This window comes from Biomphalaria glabrata, chromosome 13 (genome assembly GCF_947242115.1).
Source record: "Biomphalaria glabrata chromosome 13, xgBioGlab47.1, whole genome shotgun sequence".
Classification (NCBI taxonomy): Eukaryota; Metazoa; Mollusca; class Gastropoda; family Planorbidae; genus Biomphalaria; species Biomphalaria glabrata.
In genome coordinates this window covers 6,393,410-6,405,813 of record NC_074723.1, presented here as the reverse complement: position 1 = coordinate 6,405,813, position 12,404 = coordinate 6,393,410, and the positions used below count along the sequence as shown (strand labels likewise).

Genomic DNA, 12,404 nt, shown 5'->3' with positions numbered 1-12,404 from the left:
TTTGTTTAGTCTATCTACTTTCTAGATCTTGACTCTGACTCTATACTGTTTATAGATCCAGATATTTTGATATCTAAGTTAAAATTTTAGCAAGATTTTGGATGAATATTTACAGATAGTAAAATTGTTTTCTTAACATAAAAGATCTCTAAAATATCCGTCTTAAACATAGCATTATGATTATTTAACGAATTTTCAAAGATAGTAGAGAAGTTTTACCGGTTTCCCTTCATCATATTTTGGGGTAAATCCTTTTCAGTTGATTGGTTTCAGCCAAGAGAGAAGTCTTTTGGAAGTAATCTCTTCAACGCTAGCCTAGAGCCTCTAACTCTAACCTAACTAGTCCCAGTAGTCAGTAGATGAGTAGTACTAGTAGCTACTAGTAGACTTAGTACTTAGTACTAGGGCCTAGGCGTACTAGCAGTAGCAGTACTAGATCTAGGTTAACTAGGTACTTTGACAAAATATTCAAAATAGATATATAATATAATATGAACAGAAGCTATTTACTATTATTTAGTTATGTAGAGCTTGCTGAGAGGGTTACAATGATACCACATTTATCTTTCTATGTTATATAGGAGCAAAGTTATGCCTTTTTATGTGTAGAAAAATGGACTATAAGTATAGAGTATAGTATAAGTATAGTAATTAGTATAGTCTATAGAAAATGTCCAAAAAGCTGTGATCGAAAAAATGAATTTTCGTCTTTATCTCATCATAACTTTATAACCATAATAGATAAAAGCTTTAAATTTGGAACACAGCTACTCCATTAAATGATTATATGATTTTTAATTTGAATGTTTCATCTCACATGCAGCTAACATTCATTCACAGCTAATCCAATTGTTTGAAAATTGACTTCGATCCTTTTTCTAGAATGCCGTTTGGTAGAAACTTCCTCAGCTTTATAATATTTATAAATATAATGTAAAATAACACCTTGATAGCATTCTCCACTAGGTTGATCATAGATAAGCTGTTAAGCAATGCATAAATCATTTATATTATACTTCATATTATTATCCACAAGAATTACTAATGTCTGGCGCCACATGTTGCTGCATCATGGAGTGACTTCATTTAACATCGTCAGGATGTGCCCATATGCCCAAATTTGCCGTAATTAGCTGATTTCCTTTTATATTTTGTGTACCTAAGTATAAAAAAAAAAGATTTCTAACACTACTCTATAATAAAAATATTGATTTTAATACTATAGTCATAGATTGTTATGGTAGTTATAATTTTTCCACTTACCCATTTCAAAAAATAGCCTAATTTGGCATCATATATAGCATGTTAGGGGAACTTTTTTTAATTTTGGAGGACAAAATTTCATTAAAAAATAATGAAATAACAAACTTTAAGCATAAATCTAGGTCTAAATTCAATAAAAATATTTCAAGCTTGCTTAAAAATTATATTAAATGCAAAATCATTCCTACCTATGACTTTACTGTAAATTTTCTAAATAAACACGACTTTCATTTGTTGACAATGTGGTATCATTCAAAAGCTTAGGAATCCTCCTTTAATATTAGCACAAGGGTTTTTAAAACATGAAGCAAATGTAAAAACAACAATCAATCAACTAACACCATGGTTTTGGAAGTCTAGCAATGGTGTTTCAAAACTATATAGCAGCTAGTCTAGCAGTTTATAGGTCAGTAGAGTATTGATGTCAAAGTACCTAGCAGTACCACCGTCACCGTCATTTACTCATTATTGAGATTGAGTTCAGAGTCATTATAATTTTATTTATTAATCATTGACATTATAGATGATTATAATGATTATTGATTTAATTTAGATCAACTTCTACAGATTTATTTTACATTACAGAATTTGCTGCTATGTTTTCACAGCAGTGTTTATTGTTTTTAACAAGTCTGCTGTTGTCATTGTTGACAATAACGTTTAGATTTACATTCGTTGCAACAGAGGATCCAAATAAGAGACTAAATGTAAATCCAGCGAATCCTCCACAATCTGAAGATGAAGAAAGTACTTATGAACAAATGGATATAATAGGTCTAGAAGGAGAAGAAAAGGCAAAGTACCACCAGAGAGAGAAACATAAATGTACTTATTTCTGTAAGTAGATTAGTAATCTAGTCACTCTAACTCAAGTCTACTTATAATGACAGAAAATAACTTACAATCAGTCTATGAAGTGGGCATGCTACTCAGCATGGTTAATATATTCTCTCACCAACCCCATTTATCATGACTAGGTGTTGTCACTTGATAGAGGATGTAAATCTTGAATTAAATATTGGAAATAGTATTTTCAAGTGAAAACAATAATATTTATAGGTTTTTAATTCAGCTTTAAGGATACATCCAAGTCTTAAATACACATTAACACTTTTTAACGTTCCCTTAGAAAGAACATTGCTTAAGATAGAAATTGGGAAATAAAAACCTTTATTTACAGGACTGAAAACTGGAGTAAAGATGTAACTTCTTACTGGAAGAAAAGACAAACTTCTAGGTAAAAACTTAACTCAGCTCTGGAAGGTCCCACCCCGTTTTTTTTTTCACATGGGATTCCATTCACTGCCACATTCAGTAAGAAATCGATGAGCATCTTACCAAAATACTCAAAAATATATCTCTAGACTAAAAAGCGAGTGAGAGTATGCTTAAAAGAGTGGAAAAAGTCATTAAGCTACTAACCCACAAGCAATACTATTATATTCTGTCATTGTGGCTAGTATTACTAAGTAATTTTTATCAGCAGTAATTGGCATAATGGAGAAACTGGCAATGTAGGGAGACATAATTGTATACATGTACATCAAACCAGATCTCCTCCTTTTTAAGGTATATATCACAAAGTTAAAGAAAGGTGGAAACAATCTACTGTTCTGTAATTTCAGAGAAACTGTCCCTCAAAAATTTTGTGTTCTATAGTTGTTCTATTTTATTCCACAAAGTCATAATTGTGATGAGAAAAGTTAAAATTTTGTCCTACATTGTTGTTGTTTTTGTAATGGACAGTAAAAATAGGGCATGTATGCAAAATTGATTTATGTTTTCCCTTTCCTGATGAGATCATCTAGTCATTCCATCACTGAAGGAGGCCAACTTTCTTCCTCATGGTTGGGGCACACACAGTCCCATTCCCAGATGAGGCCTCTGGAGTTATGTGCAAATCCTTTGTTCCTATAGATTCATTTTTTTTTTTATAATCCTGCAGAAATGATCTGATCTAAATTAAATTTCTAGCTCTCCTGCTTCTAATGAAAAGAATAAAACAAACGCAAAACCAATATTTAAAGAAATATTAGCCTTTTTTTATGTATGAGATGTTAGTATTACTGATGTAATGAAAGAAAACATTTTAAATATTTATTTTTTTTCACCTACCAAAAAGCTACTTTGATAAAAAAAAATTTAATGCTATATATTGATTACTTCAATACAATTTCACATTGAAGCACCAAAATTTACCTCTTAGGAAATTACTCAAAAAATAGGTTTGGCCTCTATTCATTAGTTATGTCATGCTTTTAGAACAGCTTGGCAAAAAATTATTTTTGAAATAATTTATTTTTCGTTAATAAATTGCTGCCAGTTTTTTCCTCTATGCTGCTGATGGAAGCTCAAAATTCTTGATTTTCAGTATGAGTTTTCCTTATTGGGGAATCATGTGATTAGCCGTATATCTTTTGAAGAACAAAATTAAGAAGCTTTACTTTTATGAATCAGGTCATGATAATACAGATAGGTTTTTTATCTTGGTGATTGTAATTGCCCAAATGAAATGTTTGGGGCAGGTCATACAGAGTGTAACTTTGGCACTTTAGACTGAGCTTAGTACAGACAACTACTTATGAAGCAAGATATGGTAATCTGAAAACAATTGAAAACAGTTGTTGGTTGCTCCTTGTCTATGGTAATAAAAACTAAAATGCTAAGGATTAAATGTATCAACGTTAGAAAAACTATTTCAGAAAATACAAAGTATTTCAGAGATTGCAAACATGAGAATTATTTTGGCTTACCTTTTTCTATATCTATATTATTATTATTAAGACAATATGAACATTATATATACATCTTATTATTACAGATAACAACAGGTATCCTAATGCTGAAGGTGGACTTATTAACTGTACTTGGTATACTGCTAACTCTTGCTGTAAGAGAACTGAAGTAACATCTGTATTTTCAGCTATGGATCCATTATATGGGGCTACTGTCCTCTGCAGAAACTATATCAATTACTTGATGTGCTTTTTTTGTAGCCCAGATCAGTACAAATTTTATCGTGCTAATAAGTAAGACAATTTTTTTTTCACCATGATTAATTAATTTGAAAGTCAAACTTCATTGACATAATTTTACAAGAAACTTTGCACACTTTTCAACTTCCAACTTAATTTTCCCATATTTAAAGTACACTTAAACTACTATAAACTTGTTTTCCTACAGAGTGGATGCCTGTACTTTAATAAAAACATTAAATAAAGTCAGTACATTATAGGGAAAATACTTTTTTGGGGGCTTAAATGGGGTGACTTTGCCTTCGAACTTTATATTCTTAATAAATGTATTATAGAAGTAAATAGAACAGAAAAACTTTCTTCTAAGATTAAGACAACATTTTTGAATAAAGAGGCATATAAAAGGCATCACAAAATTTTAGCTGTTTAATGCATGGCTTCCTCCTAAAGTAAACAGTTAAAATCAATGACATTTATCGACAAATTCTTTGTTCGTGGTTAAGGTTTCCACTCATCTGACCATCATTAAGCTACTAACCCACAAGCAATACTATTATATTCTGTCATTGTGGCTAGTATTACTAAGTAATTAAAAAACCCAGAATTTATTTCCCCACTGCTGGAATATAAGTGCTTCAATGGTAGAAGCATTATTTTCATCTATTTTGATTCACTTGGAACGTAGCTGATGTTGAGAATGTTGGCTGTGAAGGATGTTGCCTTCTTGCAGTAGGTCAAATAAGGTTGAAGACCACTGTTCTAGACAAAAAACAATAACTTGGTAGACTCACTTTCCTAGCTCTCTAAAAAAATGTATGAAAAAACTAATTAGTTTGATATTTTTATTGAAGTGGATATTTCTGTTGATTTACTTGTTGCATAGATCTGTTGAACAAACAAATTTTTGAACATTACAGAAAAGTGTCTGTCTGCCTGGATTACTGTGAGTCACTCTATGAAGAATGTAAAACTGCTGGTTTCAATAAAAGTTTAATAGGTTAGTCTCATGGAAGTATTTTTTTTTTGCATTCATCAGCCTTGGTAATGCAATGTAACCCTTGCTTTCTTTGAAGAAAAACTAAGGACTAAATTATTTAAAAAATTCTATTAATAAATAGAAGTAATCCAAAACTTAGAGTGGATATTTTCTAGATCTACATATTACATAGTTGATTTATAGTTTATTATTTGACTTACTCTAGTATCTTCATAATTTGTTCACATTTATTATTTTTCAACCCAGGTGAAGCCTATGGTAATGGTACAGCATTTTGTGCAGCTCAGAATTTTGAGGTGGTTGATAGTGCGGACTGCTTCAAGTTTGATCCCAAAGTATTTGGCAGTTCCAATAGATTGTTCCCTGTTTTTCCTGTGTTGCTTCTCTTTGTTTCAATATTACTATACACATTATGTTAGTTGTTGAGCTCTACAGAGATTTGTTACCGGTACTTAATTAGTATTACTGGCAGTGTCTGCACCTTTGTATGATGGTGTTGGGCTTTAACAATGATTATTACAAAATTGTCTTGATTACACTGCAGCCTACACTTAACCTATGATATCAAAATTTTACATGAGTATCATAATGCATTGTTTTCATTGACAAGTTACCTTCCTCTATGCTTGGTATTTAGGTCATTAATAATGGATGTCATAGTAATGTCATGATAATTTTACTTTTTTCCCCACTCAACATGAGACATTTGTTTGAAATATAAAGATGTCATTTAATAGAAGACTTGAGTTGTAAAAAAAAAATAAAGTAAATATTTATATTGAGCCTAAAATGTATTAAGCCTAGGCTTTTTTTTTTTTTTAAAGTTTTATTAGGCATTAAAAAAATCCTATTTGTATTTATGTTAGATGATACTTGAGAAGACTAGTGTTGTTGACTTGGCTGGGTTCACCCTGAATACATAATGTAGGCCTGCCTGCCAAGTCTTCAAGATTTTTGGTGCACGATGGAGTAAACCAACAGGATATCTAAGCCAAAAAAAAAATGTTTTTCAAGTTTTTTAAATTACTCTTAGCAAAGTTTTTCTTTTTTTTTTAATGTAAAGTTTATTTCTGTAAATGCTAAAAAAAAATAGTAACTGTCAGTACCATTTATCAAATATCTACAAATGATTTAAATATGTTGGAACATGGTTTGATTATAATCTTTTGTGTCATCCATTTATTTCTGAATCACTTTAAATCTGGGGTGCATGATTGCAGATGGTGTGCACACCAGAAGTAGAAAAAAAGGCTGCAATTATGCAAGATATGGTGATGACAAAGGCCTAACCTGTGACCATGGATGTGTATTGAGGATTGGCCTTTATAGTCATGTGAGAAGTTGCAAAAGGATAACGTGTACTCGAAAAACAAAATGCCAAACTTAAATTTGTACATGGCAGAGGAGATATGTGATCAGGATAAAACTATTTAGAGAAGAACACAGAAACTCATTACATTTTTGTTTGCATGTTAATAATTCTCATATCACATTCCTTTTTAACTTAATGATCTGATGTTGTAGCAGTATTATTGGATATGTTTTTTTTTTGTTTGTTTTTTCCTTAATTAAAATATAAGTAATAATTCTTGGTAAAATACATTCAAGTATTATTGCTGGAGTATTGAAGTGAAATTATAGTTATTGTATACCATTTGATTCTGATAATTCTCAACAATAATAATGTTTCTTTTTATAATGGTAACACATGATATTTTATAATAATTTTGACAACGACATATAAACTTTTCTCTTAAAATTGTTGAAACAATTAGCTCAAGAAAGAGTCTCTTATGAAAGAACTGAGTGTGCTGGCATTGTTTAGGTGAATAGAATTGTTCATAATCAGGCCCAACTTATTCATGACCCCTATATTAATTTTCTTGATTTGAAGATTGGTTATCACTGCCATCTATATGTACATAGAAAATATAATTGGGCTCATCCTCAGTTGGAAAGGAGAAGTCTCAGGATTATTTCGCTTGCAAAATCGTAAGCTTCCACATGCTTGGGACACTTTACTCTTGTTTAAAATACCTAATGGCATGCTTTTGTTGGGTCAGAGAATATGTTTGTTAAAAATGTCAATTTTTTTTTTTATATATTCAAAACAAACGTTAATTTTTTTTTCTTACAAAAAAAACAACAATAAATCAAAGCATATAAGTGAAATGCTGTGAATAAACAAACTTCCATAATTCTATCTGCAAACTCTCTCATTGTTTTATGATTGTTTACAATTTTTTTTTTTTTTTTTTTTAGATCTTTTTATGTACAGTGATCCCACACCCTTTCACACTTCAGTTTTAGAAGCTTTGCTATTTCCTTTTTTTTAAATGAGAAAATAATTCATGGATCTTTGCTTTTTCATGGATTTTCTGCAAAATTCAATAGGTGTCAAAAAATTTTTTTTAAATTAATTTTTGCAAGAAGTCTGAAAATGTATAATTTTATAAAATCTATAAAAATGTATTACTAATATTTATTTTACCATAAGATGCTACTGACCTACTCACAATTGTACACAATGCATATTTGGTTGCTTGCTTGTGCTGTATCCCACTGCCTGATTGGCTTTGTACAGTAGTGTGCACACGCAAGATGGAGAATTCTGCTACTTTATTATTCCATTAATTCTATATTTTGTCTAGTGGACAAAATGATTCAGATAGCGTAAAAGCGAGTGTATAAAAGCTTAAATAAATATGCTGTCTCTACTTTGTGGGGTTCAGTTATCACCAGTGGTTTGTAGCGCATCTCCCATAGTAAACAAGGGATCACTGTATTTTCTTATAGAGATTTGGTTTAATATACATTCCAAATTTAGGTGTATTTTTTTTTATATACAGTTCTAGAAATCAAATTTTTTTAAAAATTAATATTATTTAACAACCTAATTGTTTTTGGTTTTGAATTATTATTATGCAGTCACTTTTCAAAATGAAATTTAGAAAAGACCTTTTTTTTTAGGTTATCTATGCTTAGCAGAGCACTCAGAGGTGAGGTTCATGTTTCATCATTTTGAAAAATTATAACTAGTCACACATGATTTAGAGTTCAAGATCCATCTTTATCATTTTTTGTGTGTCCTTTATGTATATATTCTTATCACTTAGTTTTGGTGTGATATGAATTTTTTATATACTTTTGTTATCCCCTTTTGGATTGATTTCAAGTGATTTTTTTCGTTGCTTTTAAAGCAAGTTGTTGTTTTTTTGGCACTTTGTTCCAAAGTTTTTATTTTGATGTGCAATATTATAATAGATGTTATTGTTATGTAGATCACTAATATTTTCAAACTTGTGCAATCTGGCCATAAGGTAAATATATTTATAAGTATATGAAAGATAGACATTGATATTGTACAAGTTTCTCATCCTATTGATGTGGTAAATAATAAAGAATTTTAGCACAAAAAAAAATCTTATTCTTCATTTTTATTTTTCATTGGTATTAGTTTTTTAAGAACCATAATATAGAATCAACTATGGCACATGCTTTCCCCCCAAAGCATGAATGAGACTCTTCTCAGCATGCAAGATAGTAGAAGCGTTAAAGTCACAAGACAAGGAAAATAACTTAAGCAATAGTGTACTGTTAGGATTGATTAAAAAATTGGTGTAATTTGCCAAATAAAGTTAGAAAAAAAATATGCTACTAATTATTGAGAAATATTTGTTGAATGTTGTCCAAGCTAAACCAGTAATTCACCGATTAGAATTTTTTGTTTCATTTAAAAAGAAAAAAAATGCAATAGGTCAGCACATAATCCTATAATTAAAACAAGAATGAGTGTTGAGTGCTGTTTATTTCTATACAAACCTTAAAGTGAAGAACTTTCAAAGGCAATACATGAGAGGTTGGCCATTCATCAACCTCTTTGTCTGCAGGTCAACTATCGATTTGATGATCCTTCAATCAAATTGTTAAGCTAGGCTCCCACAGAACCACTTCATAACAATCACATCATTGAATACATCTAATAATGAATATTAACAATGTAATAAACTCGTACTAATAAAACGAACGTCAGCATGTTAAACAATATAACCGCATCGGCAAGACTAAGACTAAAACTGCTTTATTGATCCTTATGGAGATTTGTGATTACAGGGACTCTCAAACAAAAATATTCACATAAAAAGAACAGACACAACATAGAGTTCATTGAGTGACTTCATACAGACGTCTTGATCCCTTTCACGTTTTCTAGTCAACGAGTTGTGCTGATACAGTCTGGCCGAGTAGGGAACGAACGAAGTTGTTTAAGCACATATTTTTTCAAAACGTTTTATAAATATAGGTGTTGGTGCTACTGGGCGGAAATCATTTAAATTAGAATCTAGTTTTGGTACTGGTAGAATTTGTGAAGTTTTCCAGACTTGTGGAATCGTTTGTAGCGAGTGGTTAAACCCTTAAAGTGCTGAGTTTTTTTTTAAAAGAGTGCGTACAAAATAGAAATACAATTCTTGTGTTTTGAGGCTTAACTACCACACGCGTCTAAAGGGTTAAAGACTTGAAAGAAGATTTGTTCCACGCATAGCTTCACCAGATTGCCGTTTATTTAATCGGGCCCAGAAGCCTTTGTTACATGTAGCCTACTCTTCTAAAATAGTTAGCTCACCTCATCTTCAGTGACAAAATTGACGTATTGTTCCATGGTAAGAGGGTTAAAAATTATCATCATTGGAAGAGGAGGCGCGGTGACTGAGCGATTGGCTTCCGAACCGGGGGTACCAGGTTTGAATCCTGGTGAAGACTGGGATTTTTAATTTTGAGAGTCCATCCAGCTCTAAAGGGTATCTGATATTAGTTGGGGAAAAGTAAAGGCGGTTGGTCGTTGTGTTGGCCACATGACACCCTCTTTAACCGTAGGCCACAGAAACGGATGACCTTTACATCATCTGCCCTATAGATCGCATGGTCTGAAAGGGGAAATTGTATCTATTGAAAGTCATTTTCGTTTTGAGGCGCAGCCTGTTATTTTCTGTAATCCTTCCTAGCTTGCTTTTGAGTTCTAAATTTTTTTCTTTGTATGTTTTTCCCTTCAATTAACAGTTTCTGTCAGGTCGTTTATGGCCTGACAGTTCTCAATAAAGTTATCCCAGTTCATTTTCTCAAGGCATCCTCTGTAGTGTTTCTACAGCCTGTTTGGATCACATCTTGGACGTTTTTATGACTCTCTTTGTTATTTTAAGAGTAGGATTGTAATTAGGTATAAGATGGACATGTGTATGGTCAGATTCTCCAAGTGGGAACAAACAACAAGACACATCTTATCTTATCTTATCTTATATAATACAGACGTTACTTCAAAAAAGAAGATGATTACGTCCTACGCGTCATGCATTTAGTCATGCATATTAACCAATGACTTAAATTCTGCCAAGTCACTGGTTTTCCTGGCTAGCTCAGACATCCACTACACATCTATGTGAACTCTCTGGGCAAATAATAGGGTAAGGTCAAAGTGTAACACACATAAGGTCAATGTTTGGGTCACTAATTTTATTCTTGATTTTCATTTTTTTTTTTTGCGTTACAATATTCCTTGTTTGTATAGAGAGCGTCGCTAACCAAACAGATAACCATCGGTGAATCTTAATTTTGGAGGCCGCATCTGAGTTTGTGTTTTACACAAACTCTCTTTGTAATCTTGTTTATACGTAGCTAAAATTATTCATGGATAATAAAGGTTATTATTTTTATACAGATTCTAGGTTTAGGCACCTCAAAATCTTCTTTTCAGGAAACGTCTAATCACTGTATGTGTGTGTGTGCTATATGTTTATGCAATGAAACGTTTCATTTATTCGGAAAAAATTCAAAGAACACTTGCAAAATGTATTTTTTTTTTACAACTTTGAAACATATTTTGATTTAGTTTTTATCAACACTGACATATTTAAATGAGCTTTTTGAACAAAATGTCTAAGAAAAATCGGAAAAATCTTGTAAGACAACAGCCACCCACTCCATCAGAACTACGCCAAGTCGTCCCGAAGTGGGCAACTTCTGTCAATCAAGACAAGAACAGAGCGATACAAAAACTCGTTCGTAACTTATTTGGTCAAACTATATCAACGCTAGTCGTTCGTCAGGAAACAATAAAAAGGACCAAGATGTCTGTGTGTAGTCGCTGAATAAACTCTTTATGTTGTGTCTGTTCTATTTATGTGTATGTTTCTGTTGTGTTGTCTTTATATTAGAAACGAGTCATTGTAATCACAACAAATTTCCATAAGGATCAATAAAGCAGTCTTAGACTCTTAGTCTTTGAAAAAATTGATCTACGATGACATGTAGTGGATGTCTGAAACTTTAGCTTTTAATCAGCTACCTAGCTGTAGAGTTATCAGACACAAGCACGCTCAGAGGAGGACAACAATCCTTACAAAAAGAGAACACACAAGGGTGAAAAAAAAAGACAAAGTAAACTTTATAAACTAATTCTAGGATTACACTGTATTTGATGAAACATTTCAGCAAATCAAAGGCTGTAGAACTTTACTATATTTTGTAGTGTATTTCTCAGAGACATCTTTTCCCAGTAGTAGGCTACATTTAGCGCAAACGTATTTGTGGAACATTTCTTTTTCAGATTGTACATTGTGAGAAAAAAAAATCCTCTCACTAGAGGGTCTATTTCCCTTCTTGTCCCCTGTTAGCAAAATAGCCTTTTCAACTTTATTATTATGCATCGGAATGCAAAATAAACAATATCAGATCTTGGTCCTAAAGTTTACAAAATTCACCGATCATTACTACGATTGGGGTGTGCCATATAGTCTAAGTAGCACGAAGTCCACACAACTACGGGAATGTTCTTCTTATTCATATTCTGTGACCGCTTCAAGTCGTGGAATGACCACCACTACAGCTATGGGACATTGATAGCTGCACTCTCGAGAAACGGCGGATTTTCTTTACATTTATAGTTTTGAAATCTGCCCGATTTCATCCTGTTCATAATATACCACGAATAATCTGATAAAATTTGATGCAATTTACATCATTGTGAGTCTGTTGCTGTTCACAATACCTAGATCTAGATCAGACCATAACCAAATCTAGACCAGATCTCGATCAACTCATTTAAAAAATAAGAACGCAACTTTTTCAAAATCGTGCACAAGTTACTTTTCCCTGTAAATCGTAGATTTGGGTTG

The 12,404-nt window shown here is 31.9% G+C and overlaps 1 protein-coding gene across 1 annotated transcript; it reads left to right on the top strand.

The window, feature by feature from the left end:
• The first annotated feature begins 185 nt into the window (after positions 1–185).
• Positions 186–6,047, top strand: LOC106072849 (uncharacterized). The gene is made up of 5 exons (XM_013233295.2): positions 186–244; positions 1,849–2,100; positions 4,085–4,292; positions 5,156–5,235; positions 5,482–6,047. Exons 2-5 carry the CDS (start codon positions 1,860–1,862, stop codon positions 5,652–5,654), a joined length of 702 nt encoding a protein of 233 aa, XP_013088749.2. The 5' UTR covers positions 186–244; positions 1,849–1,859; the 3' UTR covers positions 5,655–6,047.
• Positions 6,048–12,404: the final 6,357 nt, after the last annotated feature.